At 49.5% G+C, this 22,281-nt stretch overlaps 2 protein-coding genes across 7 annotated transcripts in view; both read right to left on the bottom strand.

Annotated features, from left to right (window-relative positions):
• Window positions 1-321: 321 nt before the first annotated feature.
• On the bottom strand, window positions 322-15,121 carry A3GALT2 (alpha 1,3-galactosyltransferase 2). Of its 2 annotated transcripts, none has more exons than XM_004371976.2 (5): window positions 14,982-15,121; window positions 5,586-5,669; window positions 5,294-5,383; window positions 4,858-4,995; window positions 322-2,726 (listed from the first exon to the last, which is right to left on the bottom strand). In XM_004371976.2, the coding sequence occupies exons 1-5, from the start codon at window positions 15,002-15,004 to the stop codon at window positions 2,039-2,041; spliced, it is 1,023 nt and encodes a 340-aa protein (XP_004372033.1). In that variant the 5' UTR covers window positions 15,005-15,121; the 3' UTR covers window positions 322-2,038. The 2 variants fall into 2 exon arrangements, with proteins under 2 accessions (XP_004372033.1, XP_023583033.1); XM_023727265.1 differs by lacking the exon at window positions 14,982-15,121 and adding an exon at window positions 6,477-6,689.
• A 2,463-nt stretch (window positions 15,122-17,584) lies between these two features.
• Window positions 17,585-22,281, bottom strand: part of PHC2 (polyhomeotic homolog 2) — a 136,803-nt gene continuing 132,106 nt past the window's right edge. For all 5 annotated transcript variants that reach the window (XM_004371972.2, XM_004371973.2, XM_004371974.2 and 2 more), the window contains one exon: window positions 17,585-19,030. In XM_004371972.2, the coding sequence (XP_004372029.1) occupies window positions 18,876-19,030 (155 nt within the window). In that variant the 3' untranslated portion in view covers window positions 17,585-18,875. The remainder of the gene's footprint in view (window positions 19,031-22,281) is intronic.

Below are 22,281 nucleotides of genomic sequence, written 5' to 3'. Positions count from 1 at the left end.
GCCCCATAGGGTTTCCTAGGAGCGGCTGGCTGGTGGATTCGAACTCCGATTTTTTGGTTAACAGACGAGCTCTTAACCACTGTGCCACCAGGTCTCCTGGGTGAGATAAAGGAGGGCACTATTCCCAAAAGGAGCCCTGGTGGCACAGTGATTAAGAGCTCGGCTGCTAACCAAAAGGTCAGCAGTTCAAAGCCACCAGCCGCTCCTTGGAAACCCTATGGGGCAGTTCTACTCTGTCCTGTAGGGTCACTATCAGTCAGAATCAACTTGACAGCAATGGTTTTTTTTTTAATTCCCAGAAAGTTGCCCAACCTTGCAGCTTCTATGACCTATTCCTCCTCCTCAGGAAGGGCACTAAGGGCAACAGGCTACCCCCAACACAACCATGCCATTTATTCCCCTTTGAAAAAGGAAATGACTGTTCTTTTGTGACTCCCTTGCACTCCATGAACTTGCTGGAAAAAGGGCAGGTGAGAAGAGGAAACAGGCAAATTACATTTTCTGGAGCACCACAACAACTCCTGCAAGGAGGGCAGTTAGAACCCCCACTTTACATATGAGAAAACCAAGGTGCAGTAAAAATAAGGAACTTGTCCACAGTCCACAGAGTTACGGGCCCACGCTCAGTTTCCAGTGGCCCAGGGGTTAAGGTCAGTGTGAAAGTTGCAGGGTTAAGTTGAAGGACACTTTCCTACCAGAGAGGGGCTGTGCTACCTCTATAGTCATCACACAATAACCTGTTCCTAGGCACACATACTTTGTTTTCATCTCTAATCCAGAACCGAAACGCCTTCTGGGTTTTGCCAATCTAGTTTAGGTAAGAGGCACTGGGTAACTTCGAATTACTATTGAAAGGGGAGAGCTCTATCTCATGTTAACAATAACTGAATCTGCTTGTAAAAAAATGATCAGATTGTCAAAATTATCAGGGTTGGGCGAGGTAAATTACCTGGCATTGCTGCCATACCAGGGAACAGTCGAAATGCAAGGTTGATGAGAATACTACATAAAGGATCCAGGAGACCAGGGGTAGAAGCCCACCCTCTAAGGGCTCAGTTTTCCCAGCTGTCAGACAGTATCTCAGGGGCTCCCAGTGGTTACTTTCCTTATCTCCTCGGCTCTGTGTACAGAGAAAGAAGCCGCCTTTCCTGAAGGGCCAGAGGGCTTCATGCTCCCATTCCTAGCCAGTGTTTTTCAGCCATGGGGGAGGAAACTTATTTCCCAGAGTGTGGCCAAACTTAGCCTTACCAGCCCCGAGGACAGAAAATGTCTCCTAGAGGACTTTGAGCCTCTAGGAGAAAGGGCCATAAGGACAGTATCGGAATAATTTTATTTTGTTGTTGGGTCTGCTCAGACCCATGGCGACCTTACGTGTAACAGAATATGACCTTTTAATATTAAATACAGTACAAACTCTTCATGCTTATGGGCAACGGAGGTAAAAGGGCAAAGCCATGCATGACTCCATGCCACTTCCGATTCTGTAGCTCATGCCTAAAGGAAGCTCTCTATGGCCTGAGGTGCCAGTCCTGGCTCCCCATGGCTGACATCACAGACTAACTCAGTTAGATCCTTTGTGTTCTTAGGCAGTTACGTTTCCCTCTTTGTGCCTCAGTCTTCTTATCCAAAAAATGTGGCTAAAACATCCCTTCAGGAAGCCTCAGATGAATTCAACCAGGTCAGAGGTGGAAGGTCTGTAGAATACTAGCCCGAGGCACTGTTGCAGTTTTTATTAAAGTGGGGGAAAGGCATCTTTCTCTCAAGTTGGAAGCTCCCAGAGGCCAGGACCTCCGTCTCCCTGCCCCTACCATGGAAAGGGAAAGCGCTCTCTTCCACCAGTGTCTCCCACCCACCTCCCTCCCCGAGTGCCATGCTACTTTCTTAGGGGCCCCCTTCGGGTCTCCCTTTCCTGTTACTCCCACTCCACACTGTCCAGGTGTCAAAGATATCCTAGCTGGCGAGGGTTGGCCAGGGCTAGAGGGGTCCCAGAGAGGAGGAGGCCAGACACCGCGCTGAGGCCAGGCTCTGCCTCCAGTCCCTAGTCACGCACCAAGGCGTACTCCTTTGGCGCCCAGAGCAGGCGCGGCCGGCGGATCTCCGCCCGCTCGCCGATTTCCGGGCTCCAGCAGAACTCGGGTGACAGCACCTTCGCGGGCTTGTGCAGCCAGAAAAACTTGTTGAGGTGGCTCTCGTCGTGCCAGCGCGCCTCGATGCCGCGCCCGCGGTCCCGCCGCATGGCCTGCACGCAGTGCGCCGTCAAAGAGCGTAGCGCCGCCATGCTGCCCCCAAACACGGCCGCGTGGTAATAGAAGTCGCCCTCTCCAGGGGCCAGCACGGCGGCCGAGCGCACGTCGCGCTCAAAGGGCAGCAGCCACCGTGGCCAGCGGTAGTGCCAGGCGTGCAGCTGCGCCACCGACTCGGCCAGCGCCTCAGGCCCAAAGGGGCCGCTGAAGTGTTGGTCCACGTCCATGCAGAGCACGAAGTGCGCCTCGCGGCCCAGCCGCCCGCCCAGCGCCTCGTGCAACGTGCGCATGCGCTCCATTGACACATCCTGCCAGCGCTGCTCGCGGGCCACGTACTCCACGCGCAGCTGGCGGCCCTCGCCTAGCGCCACATGTGGCACGGCGGCCGGGCGCTCGGTAAACACGTAGTACACCACGCGCTGGCCCACCATGAAATGCTGCTCAGCTGTCTCCAGGAAGCGCGCCAGATACTTCTCCAGATATCTGCGGTGTCGGGGGAGGGCGGAGGGAGGAGGGGGGAGGGGGAGGGGGTTGGTGGAGGAAGGTGAACCAAAGTCAGCCTGAAGGCCCCTCCCCGCGCAACCTTGCTCCCCTCTCCCCCCTCCCCCAATTGGTGGCTCTAGTCATTTGCCAGGAGTCCAATCCTTGTAATCCTACCACCTTAGCCCCTGGAACTCCAGAATCGAATCTTTCAGCTTTGGCTTGGAGATTAAAGATGGCTGCAAATTGCCACTCCTGTCCTGGAGAGATGGGGGTCCGTGGTCTCTCCCTTGAATATGGGCTTTCCTGTGACTGTTTCGATCAATAGAGTACCGAGGAAGTGATGCTATGCCAGCTCTTAGGAGAACTGGCAACGTTAGCCTTTGCCTCTTTAGAGCCCCTAAACTATTCCAGAACTGTGGTGCTGCCGTGCTGTGAGGAAGCCAAAGCTAGCCATGTAGAGAGGCTGTGTGGAAAGAGAGGTCTTCAACAGTTTAGTAATTCCAGTTGAGGCCTGGATATCTTGTAGCAGAGAGGAGCCCTTCCTGCTGGGCCTTGTCAGAATTCCTGACCCACAAAATCATACAATATAGTAATAAATTGTTTTAAATCATTAAGTTTGGGGTAATTCCTCACATAGTTTACTAGAACATTTATGATATTGGAAACTTTGTATTAACAGAATTTTAGGATCCTGTAGTTTTAAAATAAGAGTGATAATGCCTGATATTTTTGAACATTTATCATATGGCAGACACTGTTCTAAGTCTATGTACATTACCCTCACAGTTCATTATTACTTCCATTTTTCAGATGAGGAAAACTGAGACACAAAGAGCTTTAGTAACTTGCACAAGTGTACCCAGTTAATAAGTGGAAGCACCAGGACTTGAACCCAGTTTCAAATCCTACCGGCTTCAAATACGAGCCTGTTCCTTTACCCATACTTGCTGTATTCTTTATGGAGCTGTGGGAAGCTGGAATCAAAGACCTTGGAAGCCTCAGAATCCCAGGGTATGGATTCACAGAACCTTGGAACTCGGTCTTCTAGACTTCAGAACTCTGAAATTGCTGGACCCTGAGACTCTGGTGCCTAAGGTTCGTATAGGAAGCACTTCTCAGCATTCATGACAGAAGTCAGGGCACCGAGGCCCCAGGAGAGGCCAAGGCCCCAAGTGACCCAGCAGTTCTGCCCATTGGGTCGATAGGCCAGCTCTTGGTCTTGTTTGCCCCCTTGCTTCCCAGAGGCTATTTCTGGAAGGTGGATACTCAGCTTGGACACTCCCTCCCATCCGTAATGGAGAGGTCAGTACCTCTACTATTTATTCTCCACCTCCCATTCCCAGTTACTTCTCACACATGGAGGCCCTGCCATTGTGTAGGCCACTCAGCTCCTTGCTCACTCCTGCAGAGATTCTGTTCTTCACTCTCCACAGCCGCCTGCTCCCATGGCCACTCCCTCAACTTGGTCATCGTCAACATCTGTTCTACCTCCATAACTGTACCCTCACCCATCCCACTCTGTGAGCAAACCCCCATTCTTCTGTCTCACTGACTCTGATACCCTTTGAACATTCCTACCTCACTGAGTCCTCTGATCTGCTGACCCTACCACTTTTTCAGTATTCATCACCCCTCTGCTCTTCACTTCCCCAGTCCCAATGCTGCAGCTCCCCAGCCACTCTCCCTTCATCAGAGAGGTACCCTCTGTGTACTGTGCGCCTGCCCCTGAGCCACTGACCTCCAGTGGACACTCTCTGCAGCCAGGTCATCCCTTCTATTTACCCAGTTGGTTTCCCCTCTCATCACCCTCACCTGAAATCATTTTCTGAACACAAACCCACCAGTGCCTCCAGATGGACCAGCTCCAGCCCTTAGGCAGCTTCCTTCTAGGACATGGTTCTGAGCCCCCGGCTGCCTGTGCTGGACGGGCTTGATAGTTTTGGTGTCCGGGGGGTAGTGGGGAATGGTATTGCCCTCATCCTGGGAGTCTGGGACAAGGGTTGCTGTCTTTGCGTTCACCTTGGGATCCCATGGCACAAGGAAATGGGGTGTCCCCAACCTCTTTCATCCCATGAACACCCCCACCCCGCTCCCTACCTAGACAGCACCCCCTCCCCTCCCTAGGCCTTACCTGCCTACAGCAAAGACGGTCAGCCCAATGGTAAGGTTCTGCTGTCCAACCTTTTGCTGGGCCACATCTGGGTCAAAGGTGCCATCCCAAATAATGGGGGCCCCCCAGGAGGTACAGGTCAGGACTTCAGGCCGGGCCCTGGCCAGGGCAGGGGTAGGGAGACACTTGGTGCGTGCTCACTGCCACCTCCCCAGTGCTGGCCCTTGGGGACCCACAGATGGGTCAGACCCAGCCCCTGCCCTGAGCTGCCCCTACACAGAACTGACACAGACAGGTACAGGACTGGGAGATGTGTGACCTGTGGGGGCCACGGAGGCTGGTGGGCTGAGCATCTGGCTATGCCAGGGTGGGGGACGTGAGACATTCAGGAACACTGGGGCAGAGCTGTGCAGGGTAGGTGGGCATTCTGGGGTTGAGAGGGATGATAACTCCTTACCAGGGACGCAGGAGACCTGTGAAGTTGTCACTCAGCAGGGGCATTCTGGCCGAAGGGCAGACACCCATGGGGATGAAGACTTCCAGGTGCCTGCGGGGTGGGGGCCGCAGTGAGCCAGCCTGCCTCAGAAGCCCTCTTGCTTTGCTCCTTACAAGGAGTGAGAGCCCACAAGGACCGTTGCCATGTCAGCCACCACCCTCCATCCCTCAAGGAGGCACTTAACAAGTAGATCTCTAGGGTCTCAGCCCCCATACTGGTGGTCCTGCCTTGAGTGCTGGGGAGGAGATTGTACCTGACTGCAGGGTGCCAGTACAGGATCAGGCCTAGGACGCCAAATGCAAGTAGGATCAGCTGGCAGAAGATTCTCTTCCAGGCCCTGGGGGCAGGGTGTCATCAGCAACTCATTTATACACATAAACACACACATAATTATTTACATAATTTTAAAGTGTCCCATTATTTGCTTTTCTGAATAAGAATATACTCTATTCACATGGTACAGACAGTCAAAGGAGCTAAAAGGTATATACAATGAAAAGTCTTTCCTGCTCCCAGCTACCCAGTTCCTCTACATGAAGGCAACCGGTGTTACCAGTTTCTTGGGTGTCCTTGCAGAGATAGTCTGTGCACATACAGGCAAATATACATATGGCAGCAAGTACACACACACACACACACAGTTTTTTTCTTTCCCCTCCACGAATGGTAGCACAATAAACATGCTGTTCTGCACCTTGTGCTTTTCACTGAGCATTGTATCTTCAAGGTTATTTCATCTCAGCACCTAAAGAGCTTAAAGAGCTTCCTGACCCTTTTTTCCAGCTACCTAATATGCAATTAGGAGCCCTGGTGGCGCAGTGGTTAAGCGCTATGGCGAGCTACAGCTGCTAACCGAAAAGGTCAGCGGTTGCAATCCACCAGCTGCTCCTGGGAAACCTTGTGTGGCAGTTCTACTCTGTCCTATAGGGTCACTATGAGTCAGAATCGACTTGCCAGCAACGGGTTGATATGCAATTGATTGGAGCTAGCCAGGTAATTTACCTAACCAGGCCTGTTCTGATGAGTATTTAGCTTTCTAATCCTTTGCTTTTCCCAGCAGCACTGCAGGGAATGACCTAGGGCAGGCTTGGGGCAGTAACAGTAGGAGTTGGGGTGCTTAGCCTGGGAGGAGGGTGGAACTGACCTTCGACAGCAGGAGAGGCCGGGAGAGAATTTGGGGAGTGTTTGGCTTGGTGGCTGGAGTTGAGAGCTGTCTGGGACTCAGAGCTGAGTTGCTGGGATACCTTGAGAGCTGGCTGTGGTCAGGACCAACCTGTCTGTGGCGGCTCCAGTCACCAGGCCAGGCGAGTTCCTGCAGCAGAGCTCAGAGGCCCCACTCCCAGCTCAGAGGAGGCGGACTTTGGGATTTGACCATGGTGGGAGGTTTTCCAGGAAGGACCCAAAAGGTTGAGAAGGAGCTCCTCCTGGGAACTCACCCCACCCTCCCCAGCCCCTATGGTGCGCCCTTGTCTCCAGACAGCCTGGAACCTTAGTGATGACGAACATGGACACCAGAGCCAGATCCCTGGATTTGAAGCCCGTCTCCACTGCTTCTTAGCCTTCTGACTTGGGCAAGGTTATGGACCACTTTGGGCTTCAGTCCCCTCATCTATTAAATGGGGATAATAAGAATACCTTCTGTTATGAACCGAATTGTGTCCCCCAAAAATAAGTGTTATAAATCCTAATCCCTATACCTGTGGTTATAATCCCATTTGGGAATGGGTTTTCTTTGTTATGGTAAGAGGCCATATTAATGTAGGGTGTGTTGTAAGCCAGTCACCTTTGAGATGTAGAAAAAACAGATTAGGACAGAGAAGCAAGCAGATATGGGGGAAGATAGATGCCACGCCACATGAAGATCACCCTGATCACCAAGGAATAGAAGCTGAAAAGAGACAAGAATGTTCCCCAAGAGCCAACACAGAGAGAAAGGCTTCCCCTAGAGCCAGTGGCCTGAATTTGGACTTCTAGCCTCCTAAACTGTGGAAAAATAAATTTCTGTTTGTTAAAGCCACCCTCTTGTGGTATTCCTGTTATAGCAGCACTAGATAACTAAGACACTTTCTTCGAAGCTATGTGGTGGACATTGAGTTAAGACATGCTAACCACTGGGAACAAGACCACGCACGTAGTAATAGCTCAGTACACGTTAGGTATTGTTGTTGTTGACGATGATGATGATCACCATTCCTCTTGAACAGACCCTCATCATCCCCTGGCCAACTTCCCAGCTTTACTCCCTGCTCTGCAAATCCTTCAAAAATCTGGCTGCCTTGGTCTCCTTCAAGAAGCCTGCTTGTGACAGACCCTCCTTGCCCTGCCTTTTCTGCTCCCCACCTCCACCCCCTTTAACCGTTCCTTGGCAAGTACATCTAGTAAATAGCTCTGAGGACAGTCTTGCAGTTGTGTCTGTATGTATCAGCATGTGTGCCAACTCAGCACATGGCACCTCCACCTATTTAATTGGTCAAGCTAGAAGCCCAGGTGCACCCTGACCCTGTCCTCCCCCTCCTCCTCCGTCATTCCAGGCTTGTGTTGACTTGGCCTGCTTGATCTCGCCCCTCGCTGTCCCTCCTCTTCTACCCTTTGGCCCCACTGTGCTGGTGGCTTATCTCTCATCAGGACAATTGCAGCAGCTCCCTCCCTCCTGCCAGTCACTCGCTGCATGGCCACCAGAGTCATTTCATAAACAACCAACCTGCCTTAACCGCTTTCACACAGCGCAGACAGGTAAGTCCTCAGAGAAGAAATATATTTACAAATCCATATGTATGTAGACAAACATGGAAAAACGGTCACCCTCACTAGTAATCAAAAACATGCAAATTAGAGAAGGGAGGTATGTTTTGCCTATAAAATGGGCACTTTTTTTTTTTTTTTTTAAATAAAAATAACCAAGCTGCAAGAATACAGTGAGAAAGGCACTCTTAGGCTTGCTGGCGCGAGTGTAAATTGCTACAGCCTTTTTGGAAAGCGACTCAGCTATAGGAGTGGAAAGCTTTCAATATGCATTGCCTTTGATCCAGTAACTCCAGCTTCTGGGAATCTGTTCAAAGGAGATAAACTTCAGTATGGAAACGTTTATGCGTCAAGATGTTTGCTAGTTTCTGTTCATTTGTGCATTCAACATATACTTACTGGGCACAAGCTCAGTATCAAGCTCTGTGCTAGGTCAGGGGTTTGGAGGTGAATGAGATACAGACCCTGTCTTCAGGAAATAGAGTCATGAAGATGTGTGTAGCGGGGAGTAGAGGGTGAGTCAGATGACAGGCGGAAAACAAGTGAATAAAACACAGCACAGTGAATGCTGTGATTAGTATAAATACAAGATGGTATGAGGGCAAATCAGAGGGTGGAGCCTAGCTTTGACAGATGAGGAAGAAGTCAGGAAAGCTTCCTGGAGGAGGTGACCTCTAAGCGAGGACCTGAAGAATTAGAAGTTAGCCAGGCAAAGAAGGCAGTGGTGGAAAGGATGTCCATGAAAAGGAAACAGTGTGCATAAATTAGGCAGGAAGAGAAAGCTTGGAATGTACATGGAACTGCAGGTCATTCTATATGGGTGCAGTGTAGTGTGCAGATGGAGTGGTGAGAGTTGAGGCTGCAGAAGTCAGCCAGGGCCAGGTAACCAAGGATTTGAATTCTAGGCTAAGGAGTTCGGACTTTATCTTGAGGGCCATGGGGAGCCGTGAGATGTCTTTCCATCAGAGGGTGACATGGTCATATTTTTATTTGGAAAAGGTGTTCCAGCTCAACTTGTGAGGCTGGACATGGTGGGGTGGGAGTGAGGGGTTGGCTGGAGGTGGGGAGACTGATTAGAGGCCAGTTGCCAGCCCACAGGAGCTAATGGGGGCATGAACCAGGGTGCTGACAGTGGGAAGGAACGGATAACAAAGGACTACCAAGGAGGTGGAATGGTCAGAATTGTCATTGATTAGAGGGCCAGGGCTAGGGGCTGGGAGAGGAGGAAATGCTCGACGGTCTGGGCTGGCAGGCTCAGGAGAGGGTTCTGGGATTCTCCAGGAGGGCATGGACATCATGGGAGTAGGTGGTCTCCAGGGAGAGAGCACAGAGGGGAGAGAGGCCAGGGCCCAGGACTGTGAGGGGATGGTGGGAATGGGAAGAGACTGAGGGCAAAGTCAGGTTCTCAGTGGGCAGGGGAGTGACGGAAGGTACAGAAGTGAAAGCGGAAGGAGTAGGTGATTCCTTTTAGAAGTTTGACTGTAAGGAATGAGACAGAATGGTAACCGGAGGGGAGGTGGGGTGTTGGGATTAATGGAGGTATTTGTTTTCTTTTACATAAGGGAGACCTGAGCCTGGTTCAGTGCTGACTGGATGGTATCTACAGAGAAGGGGGTTTGAAGTCACAGGGACAGGCATCATCTGAGCATAAGACAGAACTGAAAAAGGCCCTGGTGTCTAGCTGAAGGGGTTGGCTAAATCAACTTATTATGAAGTCTCTGCAATAACATGGAAAAAATCTTACACAGGAATGTTAAATGAAAAAAGCAGGATCCAAAATTGATGGGCATTACAATTTAGTAAAAAATAAAAGCATGCACCAGAAAATAAGATGAAAAGAAAAAACTTAAGAGGTTGTATTGGGGCAATGAGATTACAGTAGGGTTTTTTCTTTTCTTTATCCTCCCTGCCCCCTCCCCAGTTATCTATAATATGAAGACCCTGGTGGCCCAACACTTAAGCACTCAGCTGCTAATCAAAGGTCTGCAGTTCAAGCCCACCAGTGGCTCCTTGTGAGAAAAGATCTGGCAGTTTGTTGCTCCCATGAAGATTACAGCCTGGGAAACCCTGTGTGGCAGTTCTACTGTGTCATATAGGATCGCTATGTGTCAGAATTGACTCGACAGCACACAGCCACGACCTCTAATATGCTTATTTGCTTTCTTAATGAAGGAAAAATACAAAGAATTAGCAGTTTAGAAAAAAAGAAACAATTTGTTCCTAGTAACTGCAAGATAAAGTCCATATCCCTTAGCCCTGCCTTAAGAAGCCTTCAAAATCTGACCCCTCACCTGTTAACATTTTAAGCGCTCACACCCTCTGACTCAGCTTTCCCACCTCCAGGAATTGAAACTACACAGTGGGCAGGACAAGGGTGCTCTGTGGCACTGTTTGGAAAAAGCAAATGGATTTCAACCTCAGTGTCCGTCAGTAGGGAACTGGATGAATGAATTATGCATATCCATGCAACGGAAATCAACATGGTGATTACAAAAATGAGGTAGGTTTACGCGTAATCTCTGAAAAAACAGTCCTAATGTATCACATGGTGTTATGGATTGAATTGTGTTCCCTCAGAATAAGTACTGAAATCCTAACCCCTATAAACCAAAAAAAAAAAAACAACAAAAACTAGTTGTGTCAAATCTTTCTGACTCATGGCTCCATGTGTGGCGGAGTAAAACTGTGCTCCATAGGGTTTTCAAGGCTGTGACCTTTTGGAAGAAGATGGCCAGGCCTTTCTTCTCATGCACCTCTGGGTAGGCTCAAACAGCCAACCTTTCAGTTAGTACAGGTAGTCCTTGACTCATGATGGGGTTCTGTTCCAAGGATTCTGTCGTAAGTCCGTTCTGACATAGTTGAACACCTTTTTTTTTTTTTCAGTTTTCATTATTATTGCCTTTTATTATCCTTGCTTTATACGTTTGATCTTTGAACATCTGCTAGTGAACATCTGCGAATGATAACATCAGCAAATTATGCACTGCAACATTGTATGTTGTGCATATTACTAATGATAAAATGTAAAAAAAACCAGATGGTTGTAAGTGTGGTTTGTGGTAACTTGAATATGTGGTAAGCTGGGGACTACCTGTAGGTGAGAGCTTAGCCATTTGTGTCGCCCTACCCTATTTCCAATAAGATCATATCCACTGGTATGGAGACTCCTACCCTAACCTCTATACCTGTGGATATGATCTTATTTGGAAATAAGATTTCCTTTTGATGTTAATGAACAATATCACTATAGGGTGTGTCCTAAACCTAATCACTTCTGAGTCATAAAAGAGCAGATTAGACATAGAAGTGAGCAACAAATGGGTGGGGAGGAAATGCCATATGAGGATCACTAAGAAACAGGAAAGTTGGGGTTACAGAAGCTGAAAGAGACAAGGATCTTCCCCCAGAGCCAACAGTGAGAGCCTTCCCCTAGATCCATGCCCTGCATTTGGACCTCTAGCCTCCTGAGCTGTGAGAAGATACATTTCTTTAAAGGTACCCACTTGTGTACTTCTGTTACGGCAGCACTAGGAAACTAAGACACATGCAAAAGGAAGTAACAGAACTATATGTGGGGGGAAAGCCCCTACACCTATGCATCTGTGTAACTAGTTACAGACATGTGTATCTCTGTTCTTTTATAAATGTGTAGGAGAAGATCTAGAACAGCGTTGCCAATAGAAGTATAATGTGAGCCACATATATAATTAAAAATTTTAGAGTAGCCACATGAAAAGAAGTGAAAAGAAACAAGTGAAATTAATTTGAATATTTTTATTAAACCAGTATGTCCAAAATATCATTTCCACATGTAATCGCTATAAAATTATTAATGAGATATTTGACATTCTTGTTTTATACTAAAATCTTCAGAATCCACTGTGTATTTTACACTTACAGCCCATCTCAGTTGGAATTAGCCCCATTTCAAGTACTTGGTAGCCACATGGGGTTGGTGGCTACCATATTGGATGGCATGGATTTAGAGGGAGACACACCAGGCTGTTAATGGTGGGCTGAGATGAGAGGAAAGGAGGGGGCTTCAACTTTTTAAGTTGATACACTTCTATAGTGTTCCCTGGAAGTGGGGCAGAATCACCACCTGGAGGCTCTGGTGGTACTGATCTGGGAATTGTGGGGTACAGTGACAGACAGCACCTGTAGACATTGGTGCCACATGACCTCTCCATCTGGATGTCTCATGAGCATCTCAAACTTAAATGGCCAAAACAGCTACTCTTGATTTTCTTCTGAAACCTGTTGCTCCCTCAGATCTTCTCCATCTTGGTAAATGGCATCATGATTACCTACTCCATTTCTCAAACTGGAGGCCTAGGAGTCCTGTTTGATTGCCCCCTTTCCCTCACTGCCCACATCCAGTTCCCTAACAAAGCCTGTGGATGTTCCCTCACGGACATACCCACATCCATCTACTTGCCTTCATCTGCTCATCCCACTCTGGCCATCATGCCTCTCACCTAGATATCTTCTGTAGCCCCTCTAACTCACCTCCCTGCTTCTACTCTTGCCCTCCTACAATCCAGTCTCCAGAATGATCTTCTAAAAAACATAAATTAGAACATGCTTCTCCCCTCTCTTTCAATGACTTCTCACTGGTTTTTGATAAAAGTCACACCCTGGGCTCTGGCTGGCCTCTGCAGCCTCTTCCTCTTCTGTATCCCATTCACTCACACTTGCCCACTGCACCCCAGCACTCGGCCTTCCCTTCCCGTTCACCTTGGTGTGATCCTCTTTGTCATTCAGATCTCAGTTACAGTTCTCTGGGTGTCTTCTTTTACCACTTGGCTTCTCTCTACCAGTGACTCCTACCTAAGACTGTCTCCAGCCCAATCCTCTCACTGAGCACTGGATTCAGGTATCCATGTGTCTCTTGGACAGCTGTGTCCACCTGGGTGTCCTTCAGAGGCCTCAAACTCAGTCCTCCGCAGGCTGCAATTTGCATTTCCCCCAATCTCTTCTTCCTTCTGTGTTCTCAGTGACGGGTGCCAGTTATTCAAGTGGATCCCTTCTCCCTCCCCACCAAGTTCTATTACTTCTGTCTTCTCCGTAATGCCCAAGGCTCCCTCCTCTCCACCCCGAGTGCTCTTTTTCTGTCATCTACCTAGCAAGCTCCTACTCATCTTTTAATACCCAGCTTCCTCCTTGGGGAAGGTTTCCTTGACATCACCCTCCACCGTCCCCTCCCCGATATGCACCTTGGCACCATGTCCAGACCTCTATTCTGGCACTTACCAGCTATGCTACGTGACTGTCTCCCTCATTAGGCTGTGTACTTCCTGTTTGTATTTTTAGTGCCAAATCCTACGGCTGCTTCACAGTTGGTGATATTAACAATTATTTTTGCAGTAAATGAATGAAGTAATGAATGGGCTCCTTGTCTTCATCCTCTTTCCCAAATTGTACTACTCGTTTGCTTAAAACACTACTTTCTTCAGGATTAAGTCTACAGTCTTTATTAGTAATCATAGATATTTATTGAACCACTCTGCTAAGTGTTTTACGTGCCTGTCTCATTAAATCTGGCCACAATCCCTTGATGTAGATGCTATGATTATCTCTACCTTATGTGGAACTGAGGCTCAGAAAGTTTAAGTCACTTGCTTAGGGTCACACAGCGGTAAGCGTTGGTGCTGAAATTTGGACCCAGGTCTGTGTGACTCCCAAACCAGAGCCTCTAGCATGGCATTTGGGGCTCCTTATAACTTGGCCTTGAAGCACCTCTGAGGCTCGTCTCCTGAGGGTCCCCTGCACACTGTTATTATTATTTCCCATAGGCTTGGCTCCTCCCAAGGCACCTCAGTTTTGCAGCCCATCAGTGTCCCTCCTGCAAGAAGTCTTTCCCGAGGCCTTAGGCCGCTGAGCTCTCCGGGAGCCCTGCTCCCTCTCGTCACTTTGACTTCAGCTTGAAGCTGAGCTCCTGGAGGACTGGCTGCAGCTGGGTGTCTTCAGCTCCTGGAAGCCTGGCCAGACCCAGTACTCCCAGGTGGCAGGATTGCCCCAGGAGTGCACCATGGTAGGTACCACCTAAGCTGGAGGGGCAGGCTGAGGCTGGAGCAGACCCCAGGCTCTCTATGCCCTCACTCACTGCTGTCCTGACCCTCTTAGCCAGCCGCCTCCCATCCAGGGTAGGCCAAGCTGATGCTTATCTTGGGCACTGGGCCTCTGCCCGGGCAGCCAGGCAGAGCTGGCCCTGGGCGGCCCAGGGGAGCTCAAACTGTCAGGTCTGGGAGGGTGCTGCGGCCCAGGTCTGGGGTAGGGACCCACCAATCATGCCTGCCCCCTCCTATGCCCTAGTCTGGGAGCCCCTAGTTTATGGAGGGCCCTCCCTGACCTATTCCCTCCATATTCCTTGGTCAGATATTTTCAAACAAACCCTCTCCACACACCTCGCCCCCATGTGCAGAAGGTGGTCTCTCAAGCCCCATCCAATGCCCTGCTCCCCACTCTCCTTTGCTTTCAAGAAGGATAAAGATCAACCATTTGTTATGGGAAAAAGTTTTCAATCCTCGACAGTCACTCCCAGTGGCAGTAGAGAGAGCGCTCACAGGGAATGAGGAATGCACTCTAGGCTCTCGCTTCCTGGCTCAGCAAGGGGATTTGGAGTTCAAGGAAGTAAGAGGAGTTCCAAGCTCTTTACTGGCTATACGATCTCCTGAGACACAGCGTCCCCTCACCGTGCTGTCTATCCCCATGGACTGTTTCACTACCACTTGAGCAATGTCCCTGCTGGAGAGTCATCTTCTCCCAGGACCTGTGGCTCAGCCAGCACTCAGCGGACTAGCCTTGGAGCCTCTCCCATGACGGTTTTGGCCACCAGACTGGACTTCTCTTGTGTTAGCTGAACTGGTCCCCTCCTCCCACACCTGCTGGCAGTGTCCCCACTCACCAGAGTCCCTCCTTGCGAGCCATGTTGAGAAGCTGGTGGGACAGCCTGCCAGGAGCCCTCTTAGCTCAGATTCCAGGAAAGAAATGACCTGTTTCTGGTGACTGGGACAAAGCAGCTCCAGCCCCTCTGCCTCAGGAACCACACCCACAGTTGTAAATAGGGATAGACTGCCTGGTAAGAGGAACCTGATTTGCGCAGGGCCTGATGGAGGAAGCTGGCCTCAGGGGGATTGGGAAACTGCCTTGGGGCGACTCACCTAGAAGCGGGTGGATCTGCATAAGGCCAGCTCTGGCTGGGCAGAGGCTCTGAGCTATTCTGTGTTGACTCTTCTTCCTGCCGAGGGATCCTTGAGCCCCTTCTGGGTGTCTTCCGGTTCCTGGGTTTCGCCAGAGGTCAGGGCTTGGTGTTTGCCACCAAGGGAAAACCCTGTCCTGCAGAACCTCAGCCAGCTATCAAGGGCAATTAATGTGGACAATTCAGTTCACCTCTCGGAGCTCTTTACCTCCTCGGTAAAATGCGGCACATATGCCAGTCACCCAGGACAGTGAGAGGCCCAGATAAGAAAATGGATGCAGAACAGCTTGTAAAGTTTACACCGGGCAGTGTTCGTGTTAGTCTGAGTTGTGAGCCATCAGAGGGCTGTGAAATTGGTGTAGTGAATTGTGACCAAGATTTTTAAAGTGTGAAATGGAAGAAAATTGAAAATATCAGAATGGATTGTACATAATGTGGGTATTGTTTCATGAAATTTTTGTTTCAGTTATATAAGTGCGTATACTAGACTGGGAAAGTATTTTTTTAAACTATGGGTCATGATAAAAAAAGGTTTGAGAAATTCTGTGTATAGGGTAAACAACAAGAGCAAATACGAATTATATTTGAGGAAGCACCTTTGCAATAGGTTGGGGCCATACATCTAAAGTAAAGAAATAAGACCCGTATTTATCTAGCTAAGTCAATCCCCTCAGATTCCTTTTTAGGGGTACTTTTGGCTCTCTCCCTCTCACCACACTCATATAACTGGCTTCGGTTACCCCCTCACCCCGCATCTGTTTTCTCATAAAGGAAAATTAAGGTGCAGAAAGAGACTCGCCCAGTCATGCAGGCAGGTGAATAGGGGCACAATGCCTGCACTCCTCACCCTAGGGAGAGGGAAGGCAGCGCATGGGGCTCCCTTGCTTGGCGTCCCCAGGGCATCTCTGTGACCTCCCACTTCTCCCTCAGCTCAGGGTCCCTCAGCCCTTTTCTTCTGCACCCGCTGTTCCTTACCTCCTGCACACGACTTTCCAGCCTGGGCTCCACACTCTTGCTGTTTCTCCTCCATGTAAGTTACATTTTAACAGGCTTTCCAGAGAAGAGTTATCAAGATGTGGATATTAGTTTTCAAAAATAGCATGCTTCATCTCCCTGGGCCCCACCCTTAGAGATTGATTCAATAGGCTGGGGTCTGGGCCTCATATTCTGCATTTTTAACAAGAGGAAACATTGTCTTAAGGAACAACTTTATTGGGCATTATAGGTTTATGGGCATCACCTATAGAAGGGGAAGGGGCAGTGAGGCCAAGTAGCCTGTTTTTCCCTCTCCTTTGATAAGGCAGAGCCTGGTGGCGCAGCGGTTAAGAGCTCAGCTGCTAACCAAAAGGTTGGCATTCGAATTCACCAGCTGCTCCTTGGAAATCCTATAGGGCAGTTCTACTCTGTCCTATAGGGTTGCTATGAGTCAAAATCTACTAGACAGCAACGGGTTGTGATAGGGCAGCTCAAATCCACCAGCGCTCCACGGGAGAACGATGTGGCAGCCTACTTCTGTAAAGATTACAGCCTTGAAAACCCTATGGAGCAGTTCTACCTTGTCCTATGGGGTCACTATGAGCTGGAATGGACTCCACGGCAATGGTTTTTTTTTTTTTTTTTTAATGATAGCTGCAGGGTAGCTTAAAAACTTCACAAGCAGGGTACACATCCTCTGTAGCCCCAGGCTTGGTTCACAAGAGGCACATGGTCAACACAAAAGCCACTGCTAGGGCACGCACCTCATCTAACCCAGCCAACTCATGCCCCACTCAGCTGCACTGCCACATTCACGTTCATGCCTTTGCTTGTGGTCCCCTCGGTCTGGAATGCCCCCTCCATTCCTCTATTCAAGGCTTGGATTCCACCTCCTTGAGGGTGGTGACTCTATTTCAGCCTCCAGAAAAGTCTCAGAAGTGCTGAGCGAACCAAAGCCATCCCAGGGCTATTCTGGACACTAGGTAGTTTCAACCAAAGGCCTTTGCTGGGAGGTGGGAGAGTCTGAGTCCTGCCCCAGGTGTTCCAGATGCTGCTGGCCCAACAGTCATGTCTTCCAAGTGGGAACGGTGGGTAGGGTGGTTCAGAGCTGAGGGGCACCACAAGAGACGGCTGTGTGGCCAGTGGAGGCTGCTTCTGCTTATCCCTTGTGAGCTGGGGCTAGGAGCACCCTCAAATGGCATGGCCCCAGCAGACTGTGGAGGATACACAGGTGGTTGCCCCTTCCCCAACCACGGGACCCACCCCTCTATGAGTGGAGTATTCTGGATTGGAGATGGGTATCCCTAAGGGATAAAGGCACAGAAGAAACGGGTTTTACATATTTATTTTTAAAAAACAAAAAAGTTAAAAAAGTCCTTCATTTCCAACCCTGCCTGGGGGTATGGGTGGGGAATAGAACAAGCTGAGAAAGGTGCCCACCCCCTTCCTGGGCAGAATCCCACCCTTTCCCCAGGAGCCTGCAAAGGACAGGGCAAATCAGAGGCAGGCCCTTGCTCGTCCTGCCCCGCCTCCTCCTCAGGTAGCTCTAACTGTTGCTAGGAAGTTTTAGAGGCAAAGGAGTGTGGGAGCAGTAGGTCAGAGGCTGCCTTCTGCATGTCAATGCCGTCTCCAGCTGTTCTGTCCCCTTAGAAGATTCTCTGGGCCCCACCACTGGGGCTGCCAGGGTGGGGAGGCAGGCAGACCAGGAGGCTTGGCCAGCTCCACCTTTGGGGCTCTGCTGCCCAGCCCGTGGCAGCCTCCTTCCTACTGCTGGTTAGACAGCAGGGCGGTCGGGGAACTTCACAGCATGGGGTGGGGGCTTCAGAAATGTCTTGACAAGTCTGGAAAGGAAAAGCTCCTAATCACCTCTTTCTCATCCTGCCTCTAGGTACTGAGGCTGCTTTTCTTTTCTATTCCCCACCCTGAGGCTGAGTGGAGTCCAGGACAAAGCACTAAGTGGCTGTTTGCTACAAAACACCTGGAGATGCCAGAGGGTGGCTCTCGCCTATCTGTCAGTCCAGGCTCCCACACAGTCATACAGTCATACAGCGTTAAGGCGTCTGTGCCAGCAGGCGTGGCCAAACTGGGCCCAGCTTCTCTCTCTCCACCTGTAAAGGGTGTAGGGGAAGAATCCCGGCTGCTTCAGAAACAGGCTAACGGGGGAGAAGCTGGCAACGGAAGAGTTAACCAGGCCTGGAGAAAGAAGAGGGGGGAAGGCAGGCAAGGGCTTTCAAGGCCTCTATCCAGGCCGGCTGGCTGCCCTTGGAAGTAACCCAACTCAGGTTGGGGAGCCCTGACCATATACCCCCTTGAAAATGGGGGACAGAGAGAGGGGAAGAGAGCGGGGCTAAAGTATTGGGACTTCGGAGGAAGCCAGTGCTATCAATATTTACAAGCATAAAGCCCCATCTTCTGCGCCACCTACCTCTCTGCCCCTCCCACATAAATGAAAGGCCCCTGAGAGCCACTGAGGCAGCGTCAAGACCTCCTCACCAGCCATGCCCCATAGAGAGAGCCCCTTCCCTCCAACTGGCCCCATTTCTGGGCCCCTTGGGAATGTCTGTCTGGCTCTGCTCAGTCGGGAGGACGAGCCCCGGGCCAGAATGCTGGCTCTCTGGGCCCGCCCTAGGAGTCCTTGAGCATGCTGATGCGAGCATAGATCTTCAGGGCGGGCCCCAGCTTGATGTTCATAGCACTCATCAGGTGGTCCTCCTTGAGCAGCAGCAGGGCTTGTCCGTCAATCTCCTGGGCACGGAATTCCTCTGCAATCTCCTGGCAGCCTGAGGGCAACACCACGAAAGACACCATCAGTTACAGCTCCCAGTATTCACTCTTGGCAGTCACTGCACTTTAGATACATTCTCGTTTAATCCTCATAGCCATGCCTCAAGGAAGGTATTGTTATTTCTTACAGTTTGAGGTAAGTGACTTACCCAACGTAGCCAGGCTCCAAAATGGTCCCAGCGGTCAATGTCTCACAGACCCCTTCCACAATGAATTAGGCTGACCTGGGAGACTAACAAAGGAGCCCTCGTGGCACAGTGGTTAGGCGCTCGGCTATTAACCGAAGGTCAGTGGTTTGAACCAACCAGCTGCTCTGTGAGAGAAAGATGTGGCAGTCTGCTCCCATAAAGATTATAGCCTTGGAAATCCTACGGGGCAGTTCTACTCTGTCCTACAGGGTCACTATGAGTTAGAATCGACTTGACGGCAGTGGGATTTTGGGAGACTGACAGGATGTTGTGGAAGTGACAGCATGTGATTTCCAGGGCTAGATCATAACTGCATAGCAGCTTCTGCCTTGCTCTCTTGGATCATTCATTTAGGAGTAAGGCAGCTATCATGTTATCAGGATACTCAAGCCTCTGGCAATGCCTACATGAAGAGAACTGAGGTCTCCTGCAGGTAGCCAGCTCCAACCTATCACGTGAGTGAGCCACCTTAGAAGTGGATCCTCCAGCTCTAAACCCTCAGACGACTGAGACCTCATGAGAGATGCCAAGCCACTCCAAACTCCTGATCCACAGAATTCTTACAATAATAAATGACTGTTTTAAGTCACCAAGTTTTGGGGCAATTTGCTTCACAGCAATAGATAATGAGCACAGATTCTGGTACCTTGAAGAAGGGTGCTGCCATAACAAAACTCTAAAAATGTGGGCATGGCCTTGGAACTAGGCAGTGGGAGGAAGTTGGAAGGACTCTGAGGAAAGTGTTCGTGAAGGCCTGACGTGCCTGAGGAGAGTTCAAGTAGAAGTCTGATGGCCTTTGAGAAAACTGCTGCTGAGGGCTTAAAAAAAAAGAGGGAAATGGAGGACAAAGAGCCCTTGTTGTGAAATAGTTGAAGATTTAGCAACACTGTTGTGGGTCGTAATATACTGTAAGTAAAAAATATACATAATGAACTGAGTGCACCTCCGCACAGTCACCATCTGTCTGTCAGTGGAGGTGTGTGTGTTGCTCTGATGCTAAACAGGATTCAGTGGAACCTCCAGACTAAGACAGAGTAGGAAGAAAGACGTGGTGATCTGCTTCTGAAAATTCACCAGTGAAAACCCTGTGGGTTCACAATGGTTCAGTCTCATTGTACATGGGGTTGCCAGGAGTCGGGGTGACTCAGCAGCAGCTGACAACAACAATGAACTAACTGACTCAGCTAAGGAGATTTTTCGGCAGATTGCTGAAGGTGCTGCCTGGTTTCTTATTGCTGCTCAGAGTAAAGGAAGAGAGGAGAGAGAGAAACTAAAGGAAAACTGTTAACCATAGAGGAGCCAGGATTTGCTGATTTTGAAAATTCCCAGCCTCTCCAGATGGCAAGTGATGCTCAAATTAAGAAATGGTTTCTAGACAAAGATCAAAAGAAAACATGGTCTAAAGAAGAAACTGAGGATGCAACTGAACTCTTTTGTTAAGACCTCAGAGAGCTCTAAGGTGGTGCCTAAGAGAACTGTTCAGTCAAAAGGCTCTGAGATTTCATGGGTGTGCCACACAGCTCCTCTCCATCAAGTAACAGGGCTTCTAAGAACCTTCGGGGTGTTATCCTCCAGCCTCAGAAGCCCAAGTAGAGAAAGGCTTATCTTTTTTTTTTTTTTTATTGTACTTTAGACGAAGGTTTACAGAACAAATAGTTTCTCATTAAATAGTACACATACTGTTTTACAACAGTGGTTAACAATCCCATGACACGTCACCACTCTCCCTTCTCAACCTCAGGTTCCCTATTACCAGCTTTCCTGTCCCCTCCTGCCTTCTAGTCCTTGTCCCTGGGCTGCTGTACCCCATTAGTCTCATTTTGTTTTATGCGGCTGTCTAATCTTTGGCTGAAGGGTGAACCTTGGGAGTGACCTCATTACTGAGCTAAGGGTGTCGGGTAGCCATACTCTCGAGGTTTCTCCAGTCTCCGTCAGGCCAGTAAGTCTGGTCTTTTTTTGTGAGTTAGAATTTTGTTCTACATTTTTCTCCGGCTCTGTCCAGGACCCTCTATTGTGATCCTGTCAGTGCAGTCAGTGGTGGTAGCCGGGCACCATCTAGTTGTACTGGACTCTGTCTGGCGGAGGATGTAATAGTTGTGGTCCATTAGTCCTTTGGACTAATCGAGAAAGTCTTATCTTGAATACATTTTTTGGGTTTGGTTTTTGTCTAATGGAGTGAACCCCAACAAGACTCAAAGGAAAATTCTAAGAGAATCATACTAGCAGAAAACATTGCCAGCTTGCACTGAAGGGTCAGAGGTGGCACAAAATAAAAAGCAGGAAGTAGGCTGGGAAAACTACTCAGCTAAAATCCAGGGTGGTGCAGTGTTTAAGTGCTCGGCCACTAACCAGAAGGTTGGCGTTTCGAACCCACCAGCTGCTCCGCAGGAGAAAGATGTGGCGGTCTGCTCCCATAAAGATTACAGCCTACAAAACCCTATGGGGGCAGTTCTACTCTATCCTATAGGGTTGCTAACAGTAGGAATTGATTTGACAGCAACAGGGTTTTTTTTGGTTCATAGAAAAAGAAGGATGACTCAGAGGGTTCAATCAAGAGGGAAAGAGAATCACTCCTAGGCTTTGATCTCAATCAAGGAAATGCCAGCACACACCCTGCTAGATCTCAGAAGTGGTATGGATTAGTGCCTCCTGTACGCTCCTTGTTTTTTCCTTTATTGGATGGGCATGTCTACAACGGTTATCCTTCACCTGTCCCAGCACATGCTGGCTTTGTGGAGGAGAGCTGCTAACTCCTTAGTTTTCAGGTCTTCAGATGGAGAGGAACCATACTCGAGAAACTGGATCCAAGGAGCCTCATCTGTGCCTGGACCTGAGTTAGATGATGACATCCTGGATTTCAAGCTGATACTGATGAGACTTTTGTGGGGGGGAGGGGGCTTGCTAGGGGATGAATGTATTTTGCATGAGGGAGGGACATGAATCATTGGGGGCCATGATGAACTATGGTAGCCAGGCTCCAAGATGGCTCCCAATAATCCTTACTTCTCGATATTTATGCCCTTTTAAGTCCTCTTACACAATGAAAAGGGCTGACCTGT

Source organism: Trichechus manatus, unplaced genomic scaffold (genome assembly GCF_000243295.1).
Source record: "Trichechus manatus latirostris isolate Lorelei unplaced genomic scaffold, TriManLat1.0 scaffold00015, whole genome shotgun sequence".
Taxonomy (NCBI): Eukaryota; Metazoa; Chordata; class Mammalia; order Sirenia; family Trichechidae; genus Trichechus; species Trichechus manatus.
This window is presented reverse-complemented; position numbering and strand designations above follow the sequence as displayed.

Excerpts from the sequence above, each read along its gene's own strand:
- A3GALT2 (XM_004371976.2), bottom strand. The coding sequence starts at position 15,004 with ATGGCTCGCAAGGAGGGACTCTG. Across the intron at positions 5,384-5,585 it reads TACTGGCACCCTGCAGTCAG|GCACCTGGAAGTCTTCATCC; the intron begins GTACAATCTCCT and ends CCCACCCCGCAG. Across the intron at positions 2,727-4,857 it reads ACCGTCTTTGCTGTAGGCAG|ATATCTGGAGAAGTATCTGG; the intron begins GTAAGGCCTAGG and ends CCGACACCGCAG.